A 26,622-nucleotide genomic window follows, 5' to 3' on the forward strand; every position below is an offset into this window, starting at 1 on the left:
TCTCTCTGATCTTCTACTCACCTGGCAAGCTGGCTTCAAGCTATTCTCCAACAAGCTGACACACATTGTTATTGGGCTGGGTCTCTTCTGCCGTTCCTGCTTCCTGCTTCCTGCAGAGATGCAGACAAGACAGGAGCCCCACCCAATAAGCTTGTCAGTTCATTGGAGAATATGGTGAGACCACTCTCTTTTACACACACACACACACACACACACAGAGAGAGAGAGAGAGAGAGAGAGAGAGAGAGAGAGAGAGAGAGAGAGAGAGAGAGAGAGAGAGAGAGAGAGAGAGAGGGAGAGAAGTGTAAGTGCCTCTCTCTTTCTCTGTCTCTGTCTCTTTCTCTGCAAAGAGCAGAGGAAGCTGGGAGCCACCTGTGGCTCTGGAGTTGTGGGTTGCTGACCCGTGCTCTAGTCCAAGCAGGCACTGGAGATAGTATAAGAAGTTCAACACAAACACAGAATAACAATTGTTAAGAATCAAGTGAAGCATAGTTAAGCACTCTCCATTCAGGGTGTCAACAAAGGAGAATCAATCAATTTACAACAGTTCATTTAGTGAACTTTCAAGTTACAATGGCACTTGAAAAAGTAACATATTTATGATGATTGCAGTGTCCTGGGTCATGTGATCACCTTTTGTGACCTTCTGCCAAACTCTTCCTGTTCAAGTTAAAAAGAAAAAAAACTTTGCACAACACAATGTGGCTCATCTTGTTATTCCATCTCTGAGCACCAGAGATCTAGCTCCTGAAAAAAATTAGTGTCCACCTTCAGCCCTTTCTTTCTGGTCATCAAATGGTTTTCATAGTCATACCACTGAATTCACATTGTAACCAAGAATATGAATTTGTTACCTATTTTTTTATAAGTTTCCATGTCCAAAAATGTGAAGATAATGAAATATGTTACTATACTATACAATTTAATGAGCACCTTAAGGACCAAATTAAGTTGATGCAGTTAGCTAGAATTGTATGGATCATTCTTCTGTTAAAGAATTGTTCTTTTCCCCTTTTAATTTATTTAAGCCAGTATAATTTATCTGAATTTACTTTTTTGCACAGCATACTTCAATTATGTCTTTTTGTTCCCCTTTGGAAAATGTACATGAGTTTTGTTGTTATTATTGTTGCTGCATTTCACCACTTTAACATTAAAAAAATACGGTTAATTTTTGAGAAATCATTGCATTCTGATTGTTTCACACTTATGACTTTGACCATAAACAGAATATTAGACTAGACTAGACTGGACTGGACTGGACTGGACTAGACTAGACTAGACTAGAGAATAGAATAGAATAGAATAGAATAGAATAGAATAGAATAGAATAGAATAGAATAGAATAGAATAGAATAGAATAGAATAGAATAGAATAGAGCTGGAAGGGACTTTGGAGGTCCAGCCCCCTACTCAAGCAGCAGAATCTATACCATCTCAAACAGGTGATTGTCCAGTCTCTATGTCTCTTGACATAGAGACAATCTTACATTGTCTCTATGTCATAAGGAACAGCAAATGATAGAATGGAAGAGAGTGAAGAAAAGGAAATGGGAAGCAGGTCTGTGGTATTTGGGCGTACCTATGCTAAGATCAACTTTACAACTCAATGATGTCCTTCCCTCAAGACCACATTCGACAGTGGTGCAGATATCCATGTAGCTGACACCATTTTTTGCCCTATCCAGCATTTTATTTACTTCTGTAATGGTCATTGCAGATATTTTAGTTTTCATTTTGTATGAAGCTTTGACATACTAATTTACTTACTACATAAATGGAGGCATAGCTTTTAAATTACTGAACAGAATGGAGAACTCTTAGATGTAACTTCGAGAATACATTCGCTTATTCTGGAGACGGGAGGGGAGTTGAAACAATATTAAGATCTTTTGTTCTTCCCTTAATAGATACTTTGGAGAACATCAACCAAAACATAACACAATCATCAAAATGGCCATGTTACAAATTCATTTTGTAAAATCTAGATCTTGCCATTTTGGTAGGAATTTAAGATACAGTAGTTTCCATGGGATCTCTCTTCATTTCAATGGTAGCCTTGCAAGATGAAGGAGGTGAAATAAATGAGGAGAGCTGGCCCAAGTCTGCAAATGGTTTCCATGGCTGAGAATGGACCTGAAGCTGGGTCTTCACACGTCTGAATCAACCCTTAATTTCTACTTCAGAAACATAGATATTCAATGAGCTCATTTTTCAGCCCGTGTCCAAAATAAGCTGTATCACAAACGCACCACATGTCTTATTCATTCACCACACTAAGCTACAAAAATGTTTTTCAGGTTTTTCAAGTGAAAAAGAAACTTTATAAGTTTATAATGGTGAGTCTATTTTGCCGTGAGGGGGGAACTATTATTGCTGTAATACATCTATTAGTATTCAACTAAGGGAGACAATATATGTGTGTGTGTGTGTGTGTGTTCTTGTCTTTTTTTTAAAAAAAAAAAGTGCACTTAACAAAAATGCCTTGTCTAGTTTTGTTTTGTCTGTAATTTTATTCTTCTTTTTTTGAAGTTTGTATTTTAATATTCTGAATAATAAAAAAAAAACTTGTATAAAAAATAAAGTCATCACCAGCTGAATGTGACTGAGTAAACCTTTTCATATAATTAATCTTTTCATCTGGTACATACAATGTTTATTTATTTATTAAAATTATTTGCCCCCTATCTCACCATGATGGGTTTATAACCGTAAAAAGGAGAAATGAAAAAAAAATGTGAAAAGAAACAGGAATAAGGTAACAAAGCAATGAAATAAACCATGAAAAAGAATATAATGAGAAATACAGCTATATGATTACCAAAAAAAAGAGAGGGACAGATACAGAGCAGAGAACAAGGTGTGTGTGTGTGTGTGTGTGTGTGTGTGTGTGTGTGTGTGTGTGTAGTCTGCCAGCAATTCAACAGCCATCTCCAGACTGGAACTCCACCATTTGAACCGCAGACCAACTGGTAGAGCCCAGTCTTTAGGCCCTTTATTAATTGAGCAGTATCTACAAGGATAACAAAGGATAACAAATATTCTTCAAAGTCCTTTTTTCTTTCTCTGAGTCTCTCTGTCTTTTCTCTTAGTTCATTAACTTTCCCATCTGAAGGACTGAAGTATGGAATCTACACGTTGTCATCGGTTTGATGTTGTACATGCCCTTATATTCATTCTCACATATCTCATTCCCCTGACTAGAAGATGCTCATCTCCATCCACAAGCATCCTTCAAAGCTGTTTTCACCTGCTTGTTTCTCAGGCTGTAAATGAAGGGGTTGAGCAAAGGAGAAACCACATTGTTCAGAACACCTACCGTCTTGCTGAGGTCCAGTCCACCACTTCGTGTGGGCTTGACATACATGAAAATGCAGCTCCCGTAGGTGATGAAAACTACCACAATGTGAGAAGCACAAGTGGAGAAAGCCTTTTGCCTTCCAGTTCTGGAAGGAATGTGCATCACAGCAGTAATGATTTTAATGTACGAAATTATTGTGATAGCCAAAGTCCCCAGCACAGTAAAGGTGGCCATGAGAAAATCCATCAATTCCAGAAATTGGGTGTTGATGCAGGCAAGTTTGATCAGTGGCATATTGTCACAGAAGAAGTGATTGATGATATTTGGACCACAGAAGGGCAAACGAAATAATAGAATGAGGGGCGTTATGACATAAAGGAAACTGATAATCCAAGATCCTACCACTAACTGAGTACACAATTGGCTGTTCATAATGACTGTGTAGCGAAGAGGGTTGCAGTTGGCTACGTACCGGTCAAAGGACATTGTGGACAGAATAAAGAATTCAGCGGTGCCCAAAATAAAATAGAAAAAGGCTTGTGAAAAGCAGCCAGCAAGAGAAATGGTGTTGTTGCCTGAGGCCAAGTTAAACAAAGCCTTAGGGATGGCAGAAGAAGTAAATCCTATTTCCAAGACAGAGAAGTTCCTGAGGAAAAAGTACATAGGGGTATGGAGGCGATGGTCAACCAGAGTGATGTAGATGATGAGAAGGTTTCCCATGATGGTCAAAAGGTAAGTGAGAAGGATGACCCAAAAGAGGAGAATCTGCAGCCATCGGATGCGGGCGAAGCCTACAAGAATGAACTCAGTTACCATAGCTGTCTTGTTCAATATTTCTGCCATTCCATTATGGGTTATTTCTGGAACAAAATCTCTAAAAAAATGGAAAAGGTCTGATGCGTCCAAACTTTCTTTCAGAACATTGGAATAAAAAATAATAATTTGATCCCTTTTGAAGTTGTAGTGATCAATAAGAAGAGTTTGAAAACAGAGAATAGTTGAGAGATTATTAAATTGAATGTAAAATTAAATTTACATTATAGAAAATGCTACTCAGAAAGTCTTCAGCTACCAGGAGGAAAGTGTTATTGGAGAAACAAAGTGAATACTAATGCAGATCAGTATGAGAAGGAGACATATCTTCTCCAAACCCTTTCCTCTTTTTCTATTAATCCTCCCATTTTTGTAAATCAAAAAAGTTATGCCCATGTCCTTGAAGGTTTTCTGTATGTTCCTTCTGTAGCAATTCCCATCTTAATTAAAGAGATAAACTTGTTAATTTGTTTACAAGCACCACTGGTTGTTTAGGGAATTCATTCTCTCTATGAAAAAAGTTCACCTGATTCTCCTAAAACTTGAGGCAATTTTCGCAAACAATTAGGTGTCAGCCCTCCAAGGTAGACCAAACTTGTTAACCAAAGACATCAAACTGATTGACCAATCCAAAGCTAAGAATGGTGATTCTTCATAGCTGAGTTCTTTATTGCGTCACATCTATAGACAAAATCTTGCCAGAACACTACTATATGCACCTACAATATACTCTCTGAGGTATCAGTGTGGGGCTGTCTTCAACCTCTTTCATATGTAATACCTGGACTGAGTTGTCTCTTGCTGTCCTGGAATGTAACTCCTCCCACCTGGAAATCCATCTTCTTACTACATTCCATCACACTAACAATCTTTTGATTAAAAGATTGTAGTAATAGAATCTTGCAAGTCTGAATGCATATTGTTTCTTTTCTTATCTTCAGAAGAACTAGGGAGGGTCACGTCTGAAATGTTTTCTCAGATTACAGTTCTACTCCACAATCATTTTTTTTTCCTCAGGGGATATTGGACAATCGAAGCCTGGCACTCCACAAGCAATTCCATCAATAGACACATTGACCTACAACAGTGGTGGGATTTAAATACCTGAATATCCACTTCTCTGTGTGGATGCAGCCCTGGGCCTCCAAGACCTAGAACGGACTTCCAAAAATGACATCAATACACTTCTGGTGGGCCAGTCTAGGCCTGGGAGACCTCCTCCAGGCTTCCAAGGCCTAGAACAAACTTCCAGAAGCAGCATGGGTTCAACCGGTTCTCCGAACTCAACAAAATTTAGCTACTGGCTCTATAGAACCAGTGCGAACTGGATGAATCCCACCATTGATGTACAACCAATCTACAAACCCCTCAGAATCTAAATCAATCAAACAGCCAACCAGAGATAGCACCAATGCTCAACCAACCCATGCAAGTCACCCCTCCATCAGCAGTTCACCTCCCAATGAGCTTGACCTACTGTAGCCTCCCCATTACAAGACCCATCACAAGACCCTCACTTGACACATCCACACCTGAAGCCCTTATAAACAGAAGAATGCTGACACTGACATCCCCTAAACTCTGCTGAAGATGTTACCTAGCCTGGTAATGAAATGTTTGGAAACCAACCCACAAGCTCAGACAATGAACTTTTACCCTCATCCTACACCTGAGCTACAGATATTCACCACTATTGAATATTGGATAGTAGAAGGGAAGTATATTTTTGAAAGAGGGCATGGTGCCTCAGCAGTTAAAGATGCTGAGCTTGTTAGTTGGAAAACTGACAGCCTACATTTGAGACCTGAATGCTGTGCAACAGGTTGATCTCCCATAATTTGCTGCAGCTCCTGCCCACCTAGCAGTTCTAAAGCATAGAAATGTGAGTAGATAAATAGGTACCACTTTGATAGGAAGGGAGCAGCATTCTGTATGCCTCAGCATATAGTCATGCTGGCCACATGACCACAAAAGAGGGTTTTGTTTTGTTTTTGACAACACTTGCTCTCTCAGCTAAGAAACAGAACATTTTATAGAGGATATGTTTAATAATGTTACAAATCAGAGGCAAAGTAACAATATATATCATTTTTTTCTCTCCTTAGTTTATATTTGGCAGGCAGTATTTCCACCACTTACAATATACACAAAACAGATTCAGAAATTGTTCATGGTCTCTAGGCTATGGTCTTGCAATTTTCTGTGAGTAATAGTCATTTTTCTAGATTGTGACATGGTGCTGATTTTGCTTACAAATCAGAGACAAAGCAAATGCATCTGTTAAAATGTTACCCCTTAATTCAATGTTTGGGAAGCATAACTTTCTGCATTCTCAGATGTACCCGCTGTGCAGTTTTGCTGTCTTCCATATATTTTCAGGGCAATGAACATGGAAGCCACCTCTTATAAACAATGAAGCTAGTTACCATTTTAAAGCATAAGGTGCAACATGTATTCAAAACTAACTGTGAAGATCCCACAGGGACTTCTTGAGGATCAAAGAAACCTATTGCAAATTGCAAGAAATATCTATCAAGCATTTTATGTCAGTTTCCTCTGTAGATATCAAACCCAAAGACAGAACAAAATATTTTGTGCATGTTTCTGATATATTGTGCTTTATTTTGTTGAGGATTATCAGATGCTTTGCTTCCTGATTACCACGTCCTCTTATAAACCACCTCAGTGTGTGATCATTACATCTGAAAGCAGCGCATGCCATAATTTAACAAAGCAGAAGTTGAACTTTAAAATCTGATTCAAGGTCATATCAATGACAAATCACTTCAATTTCTTGCAAAACTCAATCCATTGTCTCAGTTCAGTCCTCAATGCATCCTGCACTTGTCTGTTCCTCAAACAATATATGAACGAGATCAAAAGTGGAGCCAGGACAGTATTCAGAAGGGCTATCATTTTGTTGTAATCTAATTTGCTGCTGCCTTTGGGTCTTATGTACATGAAAACACAACTGCTGTAAGTGATGGAGACCACAGTCATGTGAGATGCACAGGTGGAGAATGTCTTCTTCCTCCCTGTAATTGATGGGATGCGCAGAATCGTGGAAATGATTTTGACATAAGATACAATGTTGACACTTAAGGTCCCAAGCAGAGAGAATATGGCAATCATAAAATTAATCAGTTCTAGGAGGCTGGTATCAACACATGAGAGTTTGATTAGTGCTCCATTGTCACAAAAGAAATGATTGATGATGTTAGGACCACAAAATGGCATTTGAAAGAAAAGAACAGATGGAACTAGAATGAGTGACAAACTCCCAATCCAGCAACAAAGTACCAATAATGAGCAGATTTGTTCATTCATGATGGTTGTGTAGTGGAGAGGCTTACAGATGGCTATGTAGCGATCAACAGACATTGTGGCCAGTAGAAGGAATTCAGTGGTGCCAAGAACAAAATAGAGGAACATCTGTACGAAGCAACCAGCTAAAGAGATACTCTTGTTACCAGTGGCTATGTTGGCCAGCGTTTTAGGAATGATGCTACTTATATACCCAATCTCTATCCATGCCACATGTCGGAGGAAGAAATACATTGGACTACAGAGTTGGGCATTCACCAATGTGATAATAATAATCAACATGTTTCCTATCAATGTCAAAAAATAAATCCCAAGCAGGATGAGAAAAAGGCCAACAGCAATTTGTTGGTTGTTAGTCAGCCCTAACAATATGAATTCCCTCACTGTGGTGCTGTTTGCCATTTAGTTCATTCCTAAAAAAAGAGTGAAGTGAGAAGAGATTATTCCAACTTCAATTTTGTTTCAGTTGCCCATTACAAATGAACACAATTTCACCAGCTTTAATTCTCTGTAGACCATCAAATGGTTGGTCTCTGACATAAGTAATAAATGATGGTTTGAATCGGATCAAGGTACTTGTAGTCATCAGCCTAAGAGAGTATAGGAAACCACACTGTGTTCTCACCTGTCCAAAATAAGTCATACTTGGAGTCATGAAAAAAATCTATTTTTGCATGGTTAAAGTATCTGATTATTTTATATTTGCTCAGTGCTCTCTTCCCATCTCACCTGAGAAAAGTCATTTTTCTCTTTCTGTCAGAAGAAAATTCTGCTTAGAGAGGGCAGTAAAGCACTGTGAAGCGGTATATAATCTAAGTGGTATTGCTATAATGCAGGTGTAGTATTTCTGAGAAAAAAAGTCTTACAGTAATTTTATATCTTCTATAATGGTCAGTGAATATTGAACAGCTTTCTACCAATACTATGCTAAGTAGTTATTTCTACTAACCTTGTGTTTCAAATTGATAATGTTTCAAGTCCTGAAGAAAAGATGATCCTATCATTCTTCTCAATGGAGCTGCATTCAGAAAACATAATTGGACCGCTTAGCAGCTTCTCTGGGTTTAAGACTTATCCTGCTGCACTAGCAGAAAATGATGAATCTCGCTTGAAGAGGAATAATTTTTGAGAACTTCCTGGAACAAGGGTGACAGCTCCAGTCACAATTTTGGATAATTGTTGAATAAGGAAGAAAGATGGGGAATAAAAGAAAAGAAAAAATAATACTGTATTACCAAATTGGAAATATGTCCAATATAGATTAATTATCAAATCATTTCCAACTCCTACTGAACAGAAGATCTGTCTTTAACCTGGTCCTTCAAGTCTTCCAATAATACGTTCATCATTGCTGGAACTGAGTCTGTCCACCTTACTGCTGATTGTCCTATTCTGTTGTTTTTTCATTTTTCTAACCATTAGATCCTTCTTCGGAAAGCTAAGTGTTCACATTATGTGTCTCTCCATTGTAGACACAGTAGAAAATTCATCAGTCCCTTGTTTCTTCCCAATGATCCTCCCTTCTTGGGTCTACAAGAGGATTCATAGTAACAGAGATAATACAGAAATAGAGAAGAATAGAGTAGGAAGAGTCCTTGGAGGTCTTTAAGTTCAACCTGTCCGAAGCAGGAGACCCTATACCATGCCACACAAGTGGTCTCCTGCCTCTTCTTAAAAGCCTCCAGTGATGGACCATCCAGAACTTCTGAAGGCAAATAGGTTACCTGCTAATTGTTAAATGTCCCTTTTGGAAGTTCACTCTAGGACAACACCTTTGTGCTGGTTAACATCTCCTTAGCATTTTGCCATGAGGGTAAAGTGGGGAGATGAATTCAACATAAAGCTTATTCAGGGAAATTTCAGACTAATTAACTCTCTGACAAAATATTCATCATCCAGATTTGTCAGCCAGGCAAATACAACCTGCACGCTTATAAACTAGGATCAAAAGAGACTTGATTCAGAAGTAAGTTCTAATGGGTTCTGCAGGGCATATTCCCCTATGAGGAATTATAGGAGTAAAACAAAATGGGCTTGAGTTTTGTTTCTAAACGCATCCTAAACATCACACATTAAAAAGCCTTTACCTACTGCAAAAATCAGAAACTCTGCAGTCACGGTCTTGATATTCAGAGCAGAATTAAACCTCAATGTTCTTGACCCAAGCGTTGAAACATTTCCAAAATACTTACCATTTCCAATTTATATTAAAATATTCATACAGATTTCATGAACCCTATGCTATCTTCTTTCTGCCAGTAAAACCATCCTCTAGTTTATTAGACTGGGTTGAATATATCGATAAATAAAAAACAAGGAAAAAGCATCCATCAGAACATTACTCCTTAATTCAAATTTGGGAAAAGAGAACATTCACCATCAAGAGTGCCTTTCAGAAGATTCTTGGATCACAGATATACAGAGGACAATTTTTCTGCGTACATACATACATATTTTTTTCACAGCAATGAGCATAGAAGTAACTTCTTATAAACCATGGAGCTTGTTATTGTTTTGAAGCATGTGGTGTAAGAGGTATACAGGATTGGCTTGCAAAGCTCCCTCAGAACCTCCTTAAGCAGTGATAAAATGCATTGCAGGGGAATCTGTATCAGGTTTTCTATAACTTCTTCCTCTATTGATGTCAAACCCAAAGACAGGGAAAATCATTGTGTGCACATTCCTCATGTATGGCACTTTATTTTGCCCTCTCTCATGCCACACACCAAGTTTGGTTGTGTTTTCGTTCTGCCTTCACATCTGTGATAAATCACATCAACTGCTGTGATTTATAAACCACAACCTAGGGTTTGTTAGTTTTTGAAGCACAGAGTGCAAAAATGATGTCATCTCATTATGTTATAGGGATAGGTAATTTCCCCTGTGCTTTGGCTGGCCTTGGTTCAATAGATATGTCATTTCAACAGAATAATCCCAAAGGTGATTTTTCAAATGGTAACTGGAACGTTAGAGGTTTTTAAAAAGAGGTTGGACAACTATTTGTCTGAAATGGTATAGGGTTTCTTGCTTGAGCAGAGGATTGGACTAGATGACCTCCAAGGTCCCTTCCAACTCTGTTATTCTATTACACACAGAGACACACTGACAAACTTATTATTTTCCAAAATAATCTGAATAGAGAATAGAGCTGAAAGGGACCTAGTACTGTGTTTCCCCAAAAGTAAGACCTACCCCCCAAATAAGCCCTAGTTTGGGGGCAAGGGACACACCTAAAAATCAAGCTAGGACAAGAGTGAGGGGGTAGAGCTGCCCCAAACACCCCAAACCTGTTTTCCTTACCAGTAGGACCACCGCAGCCAGACCTCCCATGCCCCAATACCTATCTTGCAACTGCCTGAGTTCTTCTGTGGCTGCTTGTAGCTGCATGGCTGGTAACGTGGCAGGAGGCCGCACCGCACTTCAGGCTGGTGCCATTCACACCAGCCCGAAGCACCATGTGGCCTCCTGCTGTGAGAAGTGGCACCATCCCAAAGCACCATGCGGCCTCCTGCCATCAGCAGTGGCACCACCGCTATGTGCCACATGGCATCTGACCACAAGCAGCAGCAAGCAGCCACTAAAGAAGTCAAGCAGCAGTGCGACAGGTGTCAGGATGTTGAAGGCCTGGCTGTGGCAGCCCTAAAGTAAGACATCCCCTGAAAATAAGACCTGGTGCCTCTTTTGGAGGCAAAAAATATATAAGACCGGGTCTTATTTGGGGAAAAACATGCTAGGTCTTCTAGTCAGTAGGTCTAGTAGGTCTTCTCAGTGGTACTCAGATGGAAATACGTGAAAGACTGTACCATGCAACCAACATAGGGAACATTTTTATGACCCATCAGCAAATGTGACAAGGTTGGAGGGGTGATGACAGTGGTGAAACCAATTTCCATAACAGAGAAATTCCAGAGAAAAAAATATATCGGGGTGTGTAGACGATGGTCCAGGTTAGTCAGGATAATAAACACCGAATTTCCTGTGATGGTCAATAAGTAGTACTTATAGTTGGACTTTACGCTCCAAATCAACAACAGGAACAATTTTATAAACAGTTACATCAAAAAATAACTTTGCTTGATTATAGATCAGTGGTATTAATGGGTGATTGGAATGGTGTCTTAGATACACTAAGGGATAAGAAAGGTTCCTCTCCTTTTCTTAAACAAGCAAGGCTACCTAAAGCCTTTTTTGACATGAAAGAAGACTGGGAATTAAGGGATTATTGGCGGGAACGTAATCAAGAGGAGAGAGACTTTACTTTTTTTTCTGATAGACACCAATCTTTTTCAAGAATTGACTTTTTCTTGATTACCACGGACTTGTATAATAAAGTAAAGAATGTAAAGATTTTTCCTAGATCACTGACGGATCATAGTCCAGTTTGGATGGAGCTGATTCAAGAGAAAGAGGAAAGAAGATCCTGGAGAGTTAATGAAAATTTGTTTAGACAAGAGAAGAATGTTCAAAAACTAAAGGAGTGTTTAAAGGACTATTTTGCTTTGAATATGTATAAGGGGACTTCAATGTCAATGGTATGGGATGCAGGTAAAGCATTTATGCGCGGTGTTTTGATAAAAATGAATAATTTTTATAAGCGAAATCAGATTCAGAAACGTAGAGAACTTGAAGATGAAATTAAATTAAAAGAAAGGGCTTTGATTTTAAATCCTTCTGATGAGAGTATTAAAGAATCTGTAAAGTTATTAAGGTCACAATTTAATATGTTGATAGCAGACCAAGCTGCAACCAACTTATTATTTATGAAACAAAATACATTTTGTAATGCCAATAAGCCTGGGAGATGGTTGGCTTATCAATTAAGAAAGAAACAGAGACAAAGAATAATAGAGAAAATAAACTATAAGGGTAAATTAGTTTCTCAGAAGGAATTGATTAAAAAATCTTTTTTGGATTATTATCAAAACCTATATAAATCTACTAATATACAAATGCTAGATATAAATAAATATTTAGCTGAGGCAAGTTTTCCTAAACTGACTGAGGATCAGAAATATGAAATTAATGGTTTAATTACTAAGGAGGAAATTACCTCAGCAATTCAACAATTGAAATTAGGGAAAGCACCGGGTACGGATGGGTTAACAGCTGTTTATTACAAAGTTCTAATAGAGGAGATGATCCAACCATTACATGATCTTTTTAATGGTATTTTACAGGGTTTAGAGATTCCTCCTTCATGGCGTAGTGCTTTTATATCATTGATTCCAAAGGAGGATCAAGATCTTACCCTACCAAAAAATTACAGGCCTATATCTCTTTTAAATGTGGATTATAAGATATTTGTAAAAATTTTGGTAAATAGGCTTATGAGGGTGGTGCATCATCTTGTGCATAAAGATCAATCAGGATTTATAACAGGAAGGTATATGAAAAATAATGTCAGACAAATTATTAATTTACTAGAATATTTAGACAAGAACAACCAAGTTCCTGCAGGGCTCATATTTTTAGATGCTGAAAAAGCATTTGATCAATTGAATTGGCATTTTATGTTAAGAGTAATGGAAGAAATGAATTTTGGTGAAAAGATATTACAAGCCCTTACGGTAATATATAAAAAACAAACGGCACAACTTATTGTTAATGGAGGTTTGTCGGAGGTTTTTACAATAGAGAAAGGTACTAGACAGGGGTGTCCTTTATCGCCATTGTTGTTTGTTTTAACATTGGAAATATTATTGATCAAAATTCGAGAGTCTCAGGAAATTAAAGGAATATATGTTAATAAAAAAGAATATAAGTTGAGAGCTTTTGCGGATGACTTGGTTGTTACTTTGTCGCAACCTGATTATTCTGTAGTAAACTTATTACAGTTGATTCATCATTATGGTTTGGTCTCGGGTTTTAAGATTAACGTAAATAAGACTAAAATTTTACCTAAAAATATGTCGAGTCAGGAGAAGCAGATTTTGGTCAACTTGACGGGTTTTGAGATTGTTAATAAGGTAAAATATTTGGGGGTGATGCTGTCTGTTTCTAATGCAAAATTATTTAAAAATAATTATGAAAGGTTGTGGGTCAGGGTACAGAAGGACTTGAAGAATTGGGAAAAGTTGCAATTATCCCTCATGGGAAGAATTGCAGTGATAAAAATGAATATTCTACCCAAGTTTCTTTTTTTGTTTCAAATGTTACCAATTTTGAAAAATGAGATTAATTTAAATGAGTGGCAGAAGGGTCTCAACAAATTTATTTGGGCAGGGAAAAAACCAAGGGTTAAGTTTAAAATTATGCAAGACTTCCGTGAGAGGGGTGGACTTAAGGTACCAAATTTGAAATTATATTATGATGCGGTGGTTTTAACATTAATTAGTGATTGGGTAAATTTGACAAATTCTGAGATACTTTACTTAGAGGGATGGGATTTACTTTATGGGTGGCATGCCTATTTAATATTTAATAAAAAAATAGATTGGGCTTTTAAATCTCATATTTTAAGAATTTCTTTACTTAGGATTTGGAGAAAATATTATAAAAGTGATTTTAAAGTACCATTATGGGCTATACCTTGGCATGCGATAGAAGGAATAAAAAGAGGGGTTAAAATGGATATGGTGTCTTATAGACAGTTACTTAAATGGGATGGACAAAACTGGCAATTAAAATCACGGGAAGAGTTAGCACAAGAAAATTTTACTTATTCTTGGTTCCAATATAGGCAACTATTAGATAGATGGAAGATGGATTGTAAGGTGGGTTTTCTTAGAGAAGATGAAAATCTTATTAAGCAACTGAAGGATCAAAGACAAACCCACATTAAGAGAATTTATGGGGTTTTAGTTGAATTGGACTCAGAAACGGAACTAATTAAAGATTGTATGATTAGATGGGCGCAGAATTTTGGTGAGCCAGTTTCATTGGACACCTGGGAAACTATTTGGGTGAGAAATGTCAAATTTACTCAAGCACAGAACTTAAGGGAGAATTTTTATAAAATGTTTTATAGATGGCACCTTGATCCACAAAAAATGTCTTATATGTATCCTGACGTGCAACCCAAATGTTGGAGATGTGGTTATAAGGAGGCTTCCTATTATCATATTTGGTGGTCATGCAGAGAGATAAAAGCATTTTGGATTAAAATATGGTGGAATATCCAGAGAATTTTTAGAAGGAGGGTAAAATTTACTCCGCAATTATTTTTGTTAGGTATTGTTACAGATTGTGATACAAAGGAGGTTGTATTGATGTTAAACTTGATCACAGCCGCTAGGCTGTTAGTAGGACAATACTGGAAGAAGGAATCTTTGCCTACATTGCAGGAATGGTTTCTTAAAGTAGCTTATCTGGCAGAAATGGCAAAGATTTCGGCTTTCTTAAAGCAACAAACGCAAGAGAAGTTTTTTGCTGTTTGGGATAAATGGATAAAATTTATACAATTTAGATTGGGTATACAAAAATATTATATAGTTTTTTCATAAGTTTTATTTTCATATATATTATAGATAATTTTTTTATATATATAAATATAAAGTTTTTAATTTAATTTTTATTTTTATTTTTTAAGCCTATATTCTGCTCTGGGAAGCTCAGGGGGGGGGGAAGGGAGGGTTTTTTTTTTTTTTTTGGGAGGGCTGGGGGATGGGTTTTTTTTTTTTTATTTAATATATGTATTGTTTAGTTTTATTTTTCTGTATATGTTGCCTCTTGTTTTGTATTATTTTTCCTTTTTTGTAAAATTTATAAAACTTTCAATTAAAAAAAAAAAAAAAAAAAAAAAAAAGAACAGGAGCTGCAGTTTCCGAATGTCCGTGAAACCAAGAAGTATGAACTCGGTGATTCTTGATTCATTGCTTTTCATGGTTACTATAGAACTCTGATCAGGAATTTAATAGAAGACGACAATTAGTTCACCTAATATTAATATTCAGCTGAATAATTGCACACCTACCTTGAAAATGCTACTCTAGAAAGTAAAATTTTAGACATTTCTGCTAAATTAGAAACTTTAAGCAACCATTCTTCTACAGTAGGCAAAGAATCGTTCTTCCAATATTGTCCAACCAATAACCTTGCCGAAATGTGATTCTTTGAATTAATTGTGTTCTAAAAATGATTCCTACATCTCTGCTTCCACAATATTTTTTCCCTTTCTGGGGGATTAAATTAAATCAAAAACTGTCATCAAAGTTTCTGATTGTTTAATTAATTATCTATTTATCCATATTTGCCTGCCTGCTTTCCTGTCTTCTCTATCCCTCTCTCTCTCTTTCTCTCTCTCTCCCTCTCTCTCTCCCTCTCTCCCTCTCTCCTATCTATCTATCTATCTATCTATCTATCTATCTATCTATCTATCTATCTATCCATCCATCCATCCATCTAATCTATTTATCATCTATCCTATATAGAAATGATAGGTAACAGGCACCCACCCCCACCTAAACCCATCTACATATGCCACATTTGTGGGATTGAAGATTGGACTCCTGTTTTACCCATTCTATCCCAAATCAGCTTAACACGGGTACATAAAATGAATATTTTATGGTTTGTATATGTATATCCTTGTGCATATATACATATAGCTACAAAAATAAGGTATATCAGCTGTTTATTTATGCTGTTTGCATTAATGCACATCATTGGAGCAGTAAATTAGATCAGTTTCATAGATCTAGATTTAATGGAGAACCAGATGCAATGGACAAATCTCCTCCTCCCCACATGAGTCATTAAACTGAAGTTTTACTACATAGATATTTTTGTGTTTGTGTATGAAGTCAAACATAGAGGCAAACATGTGATTTCTTGAACAGAGAACATCCACTGATGAATTCCTGGGTGAGAACCCATCTCCCCAGAACTCAGTAATGTTAACCTTCTTCAGAATGGATATTGAGGGATTCTGATTTGTCCAACCATGTTCTCTTCACTACTAATTCATTTCACTGTAAAGGTTCCGACTGACAAACCCAATGAAGTAAACACAGCTAAGATGATCCAATTTCCAATGCAAAGCTTTATTGAGTACATCATTTTGGCACACATGAAAGGAAAACCAATATCTGACGTCTGCATTTCATTCACCCCTCTCCTCCCCCTGAGTCTGAGAAGCAGTAATGGATGAAACAGCGTAAGAGTTCTTCAGAGCTTGACATTCACCTGTTTCCAACACAAACATGGCCTTGTCCATTCGAGTCTTGATTTCATATACTCACCAATTCCTTTTTGCACACTCATCCTTAGGATGCAAGGCTCAATTCAACAGTGGTTTGGAATGGTTGCCAGTCCCAACCTTCAACACCCAAACCAAAGATCTTCAGGAAGGTTTATCTGTGTGTATGTAATAGTGGGGAGATTAAATGTCATGTTGCATTAATTCTCTGACAGCTGCATGGGACCTCTGTGGGGAAGACATTTTAGATAGAACCAATATGAGTGGAAACATTCTTGGAAGATAAATTTGGACATATGAATCTGAAGTTTATGGGATGGACCAAAGAATGGAGGAAGCTTGTTAAAGAAAGATCCAACCTAGAAGTAAGGAGAGCTTTTCTGATGGTGAAAACAATTAACTTGCCTCTCACAGTTGTGGGTGATCCACCAGCGGAGGTTTTCAAAATAGACTGGACAACCATTTGACCTGAATGCTATAAGATCTCTTCCCTTGAGCAGAGGGCTGGACAAGAAAACATCCAAAGTCCTTTCTAATCCTGTGATTTTATGGTCTGAAACATTGAGGTGCTCCAAGGAAATCCTCTTTCCTCAACTTCCACTTTTGAAAAATATCTATCTACTCTTAAGATTTAGGGGAAAAGAAACAGATAAAGAAACCCCATAACAGTTATATGTAACCTAACATGAAGACCACATTTATCAGACCCTTCAGTGCTGGAGAACTTCAATGGATATTCCACAAAGGTTCAACCATAAGGCTTTGATGAACGGAAATGCTACTTCAAACTACCAAGTAAGGGCATATTGGTCAGCCCCACAAACCAGATATCAGACACACCAAGTCCACAAAGAACGATGTTCTCAGGTTTTCCTTGGACCTTTAATAAAGACTGCTAGCTGTCTCAATAGATCTTTCTTTTTTTTTTTTTTTATTAAAAGTTTTATAAATTTTACAAAAAAGAAAAAAAAATACAAAACAAGAGACAACATATACAAAAAAATAAAACTAAACAATACATATATAAAAAAAAAACCCCACCCCTCCCAAACCCCCCCCTCCCTTCCCCCCCCCTGAGCTTCCCAGAGCAGAATATAGGCTTAAAAAGTAAAAATAAAAATTAAATTAAAAACTTTATATTTATATATATAAAAAGATTATCTATAGTATATATAAAAATAAAACTTATGAAAAAACTATATAATATTTTTGTATACCCAATCTAAATTGTATAAATTTTATCCATTTATCCCAAACAGCAAGAAACTTCTCTTGCGTTTGTTGCTTTAAGAAAGCCGAGATCTTTGCCATTTCCGCCAGATAAGCTACTTTAAGAAACCATTCCTGCAATGTAGGCAAGGATTCCTTCTTCCAATATTGTCCTACTAACAGCCTAGCGGCTGTAATCAAATTTAACATCAATACAACCTCCTTTGTATCACAATCTGTAACAATACCTAACAAAAATAATTGCGGAGTAAATTTTACCCTCCTTCTAAAAATTCTCTGGATATTCCACCATATTTTGATCCAAAATGCTTTTATCTCTCTGCATGACCACCAAATATGATAATAGGAAGCCTCCTTATAACCACATCTCCAACATTTGGGTTGCACGTCAGGGTACATATAAGACATTTTTTGTGGATCAAGGTGCCATCTATAAAACATTTTATAAAAATTCTCCCTTAAATTCTGTGCTTGTGTAAATTTGACATTTCTCACCCAAATTTTTTCCCAGGTGTCCAATGAAACTGGCTCACCAAAATTCTGCGCCCATCTTATCATACAATCTTTAATTAGTTCCGTTTCTGAATCCAATTCAACTAAAACCGCATAAATTCTCTTAATGTGGGTTTGTCTTGAATCCTTCACTTGCTTAATAAGATTTTCATCTTCTCTAAGAAAACCCACCTTACAATCCATCTTCCATCTGTCTAGTAATTGCCTATATTGGAACCAAGAATAAATAAAGTTTTCTTGTGCTAACTCTTCCCGTGATTTTAATTGCCAGTTTTGTCCATCCCATTTAAGTAACTGTCTGTAGGACACCATATCCATTTTAACCCCTCTTTTTATTGCTTCTATCGCATGCCAAGGTATAGCCCATAATGGTACTTTGAAATCACTTTTATAATATTTTCTCCAAATCCTAAGTAAAGAGATTCTTAAGATATGAGATTTAAAAGCCCAATCCATTTTTTTATTGAATATTAAATAGGCATGCCACCCATAAAGTAAGTCCCATCCCTCTAGATAAAGTATCTCAGAGTTTGTCAAATTTACCCAATCACTGATTAGTGTTAAAACCACCGCATCATAATATAATTTCAAATTTGGTACCTTAAGTCCACCCCTCTCATGGAAGTCTTGCATAATTTTAAACTTAACCCTTGGCTTTTTCCCTGCCCAGATAAATTTATTAAGACCCTTCTGCCACTCATTTAAATTAATCTCATTTTTCAAAATTGGTAACATTTGAAACAGAAAAAGAAACTTGGGTAAAATATTCATTTTTATCACTGCAATTCTTCCCATGAGGGATAATTGCAACTTTTCCCAGTTCTTCAAGTCCTTCTGTACCCTGACCCACAACCTTTCATAATTATTTTTAAATAATTTTACATTAGAAACAGACAACATCACCCCCAAATATTTTACCTTATTAACAATCTCAAAACCCGTCAGTTAGTCAAAATCTGCTTCTCCTGACTAGACATATTTTTAGGTAAAATTTTGGTCTTATTTACATTAATCTTGAAACCCGAGACCAAGCCATAATGATGAATCAACTGTAATAAGTTTACTACAGAATAATCAGGTTGCGACAAAGTAACAACCAAGTCATCCGCAAAAGCTCTTAACTTATATTCTTTTTTATTAACATATATTCCTTTAATTTCCTGAGACTCTCGAATTTTGATCAATAATATTTCCAATGTTAAAACAAACAACAATGGCGATAAAGGACACCCCTGTCTAGTACCTTTCTCTATTGTGAAAACCTCCGAAAGACCTCCATTAACAATAAGTTGTGCTGTTTGTTTTTGATATATTACCTTAAGGGCTTGTAATATGTTTTCACCAAAATTCATTTCTTCCATTACTCTTAGCATAAAATGCCAATTCAATTGGTCAAATGCTTTTTCAGCATCTAAAAATATGAGCCCTGCAGGAACTTGGTTGTTCTTATCTAAGTATTCTAATAGATTAATAATTTGTCTAACATTGTTTTTCATATACCTTCCTGTTATAAACCCTGATTGATCTTTATGCACAAGATGATGCACCACCCTCATAAGCCTATTTACCAAAATTTTTACAAATATCTTATAATCCACGTTTAAAAGAGATATAGGCCTATAATTTTTTGGTAAAGTAAGATCTTGATCCTCCTTTGGAATCAATGATATAAAGGCACTACGCCATGAAGGAGGAAACTCTAAGCCCTGTAAGATACCATTAAAAAGATCATTTAATGGTTGGATCATCTCCTCCATTAAAGCTTTATAATAAACAGCTGTTAACCCATCCGTACCCGGTGCTTTCCCTAGTTTCAATTGTTGAATTGCTGAGGCAATTTCCTCCTTAGTAATTAAGCCATTAATTTCATATTTCTGATCCTCAGTCAATTTAGGAAAACTTGCCTCAGCTAAATATTTATTTATATCTAACAATTGTACATTAGTAGATTTATATAAGTTTTGATAATAATCCAAAAAAGATTTTTTAATTAATTCCTTCTGAGAAACTAGTTTACCCTTATAATTTATTTTCTCTATTATTCTCTGTCTCTGTTTCTTTCTTAATTGATAAGCCAACCATCTCCCCGGCTTATTAGCATTACAAAATGTATTTTGTTTCATAAATAATAAGTTGGTTGCAGCTTGATCTGCTATCAACATATTAAATTGTGACCTTAATAACTTTACAGATTCTTTAGTACTTTCATCAGAAGGATTTAGAATCAAAGCCCTTTCTTTTAATTTAATTTCATCCTCAAGTTCTCTACGTTTCTGAATCTGATTTCGCTTATAAAAATTATTCATTTTTATCAAAACACCGCGCATAAATGCTTTACCTGCATCCCATACCATTGACATTGAAGTCCCCTTGTACATATTCAAAGCAAAATAGTCCTTTAAAGACTCCTTTAATTTTTGAACATTCTTCTCTTGTCTAAACAAATTTTCATTAACTCTCCAGGATCTTCTTTCCTCTTTCTCTTGAATCAGCTCCATCCAAACTGGACTATGATCCGTCAGTGATCTAGGAAAAATCTTTACATTCTTTACTTTATTATACAAGTCCGTGGTAATCAAGAAAAAGTCAATTCTTGAAAAAGATTGGTGTCTATCAGAAAAAAAAGTAAAGTCTCTCTCCTCTTGGTTACGTTCCCGCCAATAATCCCTTAATTCCCAGTCTTCTTTCATATCAAAAAAGGCTTTAGGTAGCCTTGCTTGTTTGAGAAAAGGAGAGGAACCTTTCTTGTCCCTTTGTGTATCTAAGACACCATTCCAATCACCCATTAATACCACTGATCTATAATCAAACAATGTTATTTTTTGATGTAACTGCTTATAAAATTGTTCCTGTTGTTGATTTGGAGCGTAAAGTCCAACTATAAGTATTTTCTTACCATAAATACCAAGTTCAATCATCACATATCTCCCCTGGGGATCTGATTCTACCAGACAAGCTGGTAGGTTTTGTTTAACATATATAACAACTCCCCCTTTCTTCCCAGGAGCAGAAGATATAAAATGAGATCCCAAACGAGCATTAACTAAATATTTCTGATCTTTAAGTAAAATATGAGTTTCCTGTAAGCAAATAACATCATTAGTATGTTGCTTCAAATAATAAAAGATTTTTTTGCGTTTCTGAGGAGAATTCAATCCATTAACATTCCAGGTCAAAAACTTTGCCATCTCCCTTGGCACGCAGCCTGGAGAAGACACCATCAAACTCTGAAAGAGCTGCGTGTGTTGCATAACTCTTGGGTCTTGCTCCTCCCACCGGCGGTGATGCACTTCCAGGAGAACTCTCTTTAGGCTCTTTTTTACGTTGCTCCTTCTCTTTACGCTTATAGGCTGCACGGGTCATCCTCTGCTCTTTAACCTCCGTCTGGCGTTGCTTTACAGCTTCTATCATCCCAGCGGAAACCAAATCTAATGCCTCAGATTGCTGCTCAACTTCCTTGCCACTCAGAGATTTCCGACCAGATGAAGTTGAGCCTGCACCCAGGACTGAAATATAAAAGTCTCTAGCTTTATCAACTGTGTTCAATCTGTAGCGTGTCCCAGCATGGCTCAAAACAATACCCATCGGAATTTCCCATCTAAATGGCATCGATCTAGCTTTAAGCTCATTGGTTAAAAAAGCAAAGTCTTTCCTGCTTCTTAAAATTTTGGATGGGATTTCCTTTAAAATGATGACATCTTGGGCAGCAATCTGAAATCTTTTATTGTAAAAAGCTTGTATAATCTCATTCCGCAGGGACTTCTTTGTAAAATAAATCACCACATCTCTAGGCAAGTTCTTCTGCTTAGCAATCCAGGAGTTGAGCCTATAAATTTTTTCCACTTCTCTCTGTAATTCTCCTTTATCCATATCCAAGGCCAGCGCCAGATCAGTAAGGACCACCTCCACCAGATCTTGATTCACATCTTCCTTGAGGCCTCTGATCCTCAGGGCATACTCCATTTGTCTGTACTGAAACATCAAAATATCTTCTTGTGAGGAGTCCACCTTCCTTTCCACATCTTGAATTTTGTCATCCAAAGAGTCAACTTTGTCTTCCACTTCCTCAAGCCTTGCATCGAGCTTAACCACCACAGTAGCCAAACCTGAAACAGCTGCCAGTATATCTTGTCGTAATTCATTATTGTTTTCTTGCAATTTAGTCTTTATCCCCGTTATCTCTTCTTTGAGATCAGATTTAATTTCTGATTTAATCTGTGAGACAAATTGATTCATTTCCTCTCTCATTTGAACTACAATCTCTCCCATTATGCCTCTAACCTCTTGTGCTGAAAGTCCAGATAGAGGAGGGGAGGGTGGTGGCTGAGCCGGTGGTACATGTTTAGATTGTTGTTGTAGCTGTGCAGTGGAAGTTATAGGAGAAGAAATAACCTTAGATATTGAGGAAGGCTGCTGCCTCTTTGAAGCCATTTTAAAAAGCACAATTGTCACTTCCCTTTCCCCTCCAGCCAGGAAGGGAGGAGGGAAAAAAAAAAGAAAAAAATTTTTTAAAAAGAGACAAACTATAGTCCTTGAAAGTCCAGAGTAAATCCAAAAAATAAAAAATAAAAGAGCAAACAATTCAAAAGAAAAAATTCTAAACCAAAAACAAAAGTAAAGGCAAAAACCAATCCTTAAAAAGGGAAAGTAAAACAAAAGAGAAAGGAAAAAAAAACTCCGACACTTTCAAAGCGCCATCTTAAATCCTTTCACTAATATAACAAAAAAAGGAGGAATAATAGTAGAAATCAAAAAATAAAAAAATTAAACACCTAAATTATAACAAAAAATCCTTTAAACTGCTCCGTCCGTTTAAAAATTACTCACCAGAATGCTATAAACACGGAGATAGAAGCGGCGGTTTCTTTTGCTTCCTAGGAAGCAAAAACAGCTGGGAGGCGGAGATCAGCAGGAGCTCCGAGGGAACACTCCTTTCACCCCCTCTAGAAACAAATCCAGAAGGGGTTCAGGGGTTCTACCTCTATCCCTGCACTCTCTATCCCTTCCCTTTGCCCGGGAAGGGATTTCCGAGCCGCGGGCCAGCTGATGCACGCTGCGCTCCGCGGCTCTGACACTTCCCCAGCTGGACGGCTAAAAGCTAGCCGCCATCGCCGTCGCCTCAGACCGGAAGCTCTTCAATAGATCTTTCAAGGCTTCCTGAACTTGTCGGTTTCTCAAGCTGTAAATGAAAGGATTGAGCAAAGGGGAAACAATGGTGTTCAGAATGGCCACTATTTTGCCAAACTCCACTTTGCTTGTCTGGGATGGGTTGATATAAAGGAAGATGCAGCTCCCGTAGGTGATGGACACAACAATGAAGTGAGAGGCACAGGTGGAAAACGCCTTCTTTCTCCCTGTAGCAGATGGGATGTTCAAGATAGTTTTTATTATGTTGACATAGGAAACTACTGAAATGGTTAAAGTCCCCAGCAAGGAAAGCACAGCAGTGACAAACTCAAACAGTTCCAGAAGTCTAGTGTCCCCACAAAGGAGTTGCATCAATGGTGTGTTGTCGCAGAAGAAATGGTCCAGGATGTTTGAGTTGCACATTGGAAGCTGTAGGAAGATCACAAAGGGACCAATGATGAGGAGGAAGCTTCCAATCCAGCAACAGAGAACCAGCAAAGTGCATAAACTCTTCTGCATGATGGATGGGTAGCGTAAGGGGTTACAGATGGCCAGGTATCTATCATAGGACATGACCGCTAAGAGGAAGAACTCAGTGGTGCCCAGATGTAAATACATGAAAAACTGTATCATGCAACCAACATAGGGAACAATTTTATGGGCCATCAAAAGATGGGACAAGGTTTGGGGAGTTACAACAGTGGTAAATCCAATCTCCAAAACAGAAAAATTCCAGAGGAAGAAATACATTGGGCTGTGTAGCCTGTAGTCTCTATTAGCCAGGATGATGATCAGAGCATTTCCAGTAATTGTGAAGAAGTAGGAAAAGAGAAGGATGACGAAGAACAGGAGCTGCAGTTTTCGAATGTCTGTGAAGCCCAGAAGGATGAACTCACTGATTCTCGTTTCATTGCTTTTCATGGTTACTATGGAACCGTGATCAGGAATTGATAGAAGATACTTTCATGTAATTTCAATATTCAGCTGAGTTACCTTGCCTTGAAACCTCTCCAGTAACCAGAATTTCATTATGACCCAATTCCTTCAAGTTCCTTTTGTCTTCTGAAGATGCCCAGTTCTCTCTTTCAGGAGGGTGATTTTCTCCTGAAGAAATATTTACACAGAAAGGATGTCAGTTCTTTTCAAAACATTTGATGAATTGATGAGTACATCTTACAGAAATGGGGCTTTGCTGAATTTTAGGAAAACAGGAAATGATTTATTTCACATTGAATTTTATGAAAATATGAAATTATTTTCTGTTATTTCTGTTATTCTGTTCTGTTATTGTGGGAATCTGTCTTTTTTTCTAATTGTCATATAACTTTTAAGTGTTCATTTTTCTAAACCTTGAAGTACAATTTTTTTTAAAAAAAAATACAAATACTGAAGGACAATAAGTGTTGTGGATGTTTTACAGTGTGTGAGTCTAATTATAAGTAAATTCATCCCAAAATGTGAATCAAAATTATTTCTCCTCCAATTCTAAATAACATTTTTAAAAAATGATTATATATATATTTTTAAAAAGCTCTATAGGTTAAAAAGAAGAATGCAACCTTTTTGTTCTACATTACATTGTGCTTTTAAATCAATTTAATTCATTGGCCCTTTAAGTGAACAAATCTTTTGGAATATGTAATATACATTCAAATGATATGGTTCATCAGTCTTGAAACTCTAAAACGGAAGACGATCCTAGTCTGAAAAACATGCTAGGCACCTCAGGATCCATGTGTCCATATATTTCCCTTAACCAAATCCCAACTGAAGCATCTTTGAAAATTTCTATTAAATGTTAGGTTGTGCTGTAATTCAGAAGCAAAGACTGAGTGGTGAATGTAGGGAAGTGGTGATACGAAGACAGAAATTCTCTCTCATAGAAATTCTCATAGAAATTCATCTTTCCTTAGCATCATTCAAGACCTGGTGAAGGCAGCTAAGATAAGCTGGTTAATTGTTTTAAACAACTGCAGACAAATCCTCTGTTAAGACTGCTAAGAGGTCCTTATTTTACCACAAGACAGAGAGTAAGAATTTAACTTCTATTACTAGGCAAAAACAAATATCCCAGACAATACATTGTTCATCAAGCACTACTGAATTGTAACAATTGAAAAAATAATAAAATACTTTTTTTATATATAAAAAAAGACCTGGTGAAGACAGCTAAGATAAGCTGGGTAAATTGTTTTAAGCAACCGCAGACAAATGCTCTGTTAAGGCTGATAAGGGGTCCTATTTTTTTACATTAGATATCTTAGGTGATCTTTCCACCACCTTAATCATCTTAAGGCTGTAGAATCCTGATAGAAGACATCCCATTGAAGATATTTAGCAAATCAATATGTTCCTTCTGGAGTGTGAGTCCTTAACAGAATAACAAATAACAGAGTGTGAAGGGACCTGGGAAATATTCTAGTACAGAAGATTCTAGTATAACAAGCAGGAGACCCATACCATTTCAGACAAATGGTTGTCTAATCTCTTCTTAAAAACTTCCAGTTTTGGAGCATTCACAACTTCTAGAGGCAAGTTATTCCACTGATTAATTGTTCTAGCTGTCAGGAAATTCCTCTTTAGTTCTAGATTGCTTCTCTCCTTGATTAGTTTCCATCTGTTTCTTCTTGTTCTGTCTTCTGGTGCTTTGGAAAAAAGGTTGACCCTCTCTTCTTTGTGGCAACCTCTGAGATATTGGAAGGCTGCTATCATGTCACCCCTAGTCCTTCTTTTTATTAAACTAAACATACCCCATTCCTTGTTTCTACTAAATATGCCCTTTATCTAACCCCAAACACATTTTGATAGATCATTGGCCCAAGATACATGCCACTAATGACTTTTGAATCAGGTCACCCTCCTAAAATATACCTTGAAAATTATGTACAGTAGTTACTTCATAAATGTGTCAGAGCAGGCAAACTAGAGATGTAAAGATTTTTTTTTCTCTTGGATACCTTTTTGGGCAAGCTCTATATATACAAATCAATGTCTACTACAGTATATGTTGATATTGGCTGCTCATTACAGAACCCCCATGAGGCATGACTAAGCATTGCTAATTTGATTGTCTCTTATTTTATTTCCAATGAACATAATAGTAAAGAAACTGCATAATGTAAGAACTAGGGGACTTAATTTAGTTTAGATAGTGCACCAGAAATATTCTGTTCTGTTT

General features: G+C 36.9%; 3 protein-coding genes across 7 annotated transcripts; all 3 read right to left on the bottom strand.

Moving 5' to 3' along the window:
- Nucleotides 1–3,196: 3,196 nt before the first annotated feature.
- Nucleotides 3,197–4,492, bottom strand: LOC120302005 (olfactory receptor 49-like). The gene has a single exon (XM_039329894.1). It carries the CDS (start codon nucleotides 4,142–4,144, stop codon nucleotides 3,212–3,214), a length of 933 nt encoding a protein of 310 aa, XP_039185828.1. The 5' UTR covers nucleotides 4,145–4,492; the 3' UTR covers nucleotides 3,197–3,211.
- Nucleotides 4,493–6,142: 1,650 nt separating this feature from the next.
- Nucleotides 6,143–10,247, bottom strand: LOC120302059 (olfactory receptor 49-like). 5 transcript variants are annotated; one of them, XM_039329986.1, is made up of 3 exons: nucleotides 9,889–10,247; nucleotides 8,388–8,592; nucleotides 6,143–7,851 (listed from the first exon to the last, which is right to left on the bottom strand). In XM_039329986.1, exon 3 carries the CDS (start codon nucleotides 7,838–7,840, stop codon nucleotides 6,896–6,898), a length of 945 nt encoding a protein of 314 aa, XP_039185920.1. In that variant the 5' UTR covers nucleotides 7,841–7,851; nucleotides 8,388–8,592; nucleotides 9,889–10,247; the 3' UTR covers nucleotides 6,143–6,895. The 5 variants fall into 5 exon arrangements, with proteins under 5 accessions (XP_039185920.1, XP_039185921.1, XP_039185918.1 ...); XM_039329987.1 differs by having other exon boundaries at nucleotides 8,388–8,574; nucleotides 9,816–10,247; XM_039329984.1 differs by having other exon boundaries at nucleotides 9,816–10,247.
- Nucleotides 8,885–26,370, bottom strand: LOC120302074 (olfactory receptor 49-like). The gene is made up of 3 exons (XM_039330006.1): nucleotides 26,316–26,370; nucleotides 23,421–24,548; nucleotides 8,885–8,968 (listed from the first exon to the last, which is right to left on the bottom strand). Exons 2-3 carry the CDS (start codon nucleotides 24,363–24,365, stop codon nucleotides 8,885–8,887), a joined length of 1,029 nt encoding a protein of 342 aa, XP_039185940.1. The 5' UTR covers nucleotides 24,366–24,548; nucleotides 26,316–26,370.
- Nucleotides 26,371–26,622: the final 252 nt, after the last annotated feature.

The sequence above is a fragment of the Crotalus tigris genome, unplaced genomic scaffold (genome assembly GCF_016545835.1).
Source record: "Crotalus tigris isolate CLP2741 ecotype Arizona unplaced genomic scaffold, ASM1654583v1 scf7180000024422.1470167, whole genome shotgun sequence".
In the NCBI taxonomy this organism is placed as follows: Eukaryota; Metazoa; Chordata; class Lepidosauria; order Squamata; family Viperidae; genus Crotalus; species Crotalus tigris.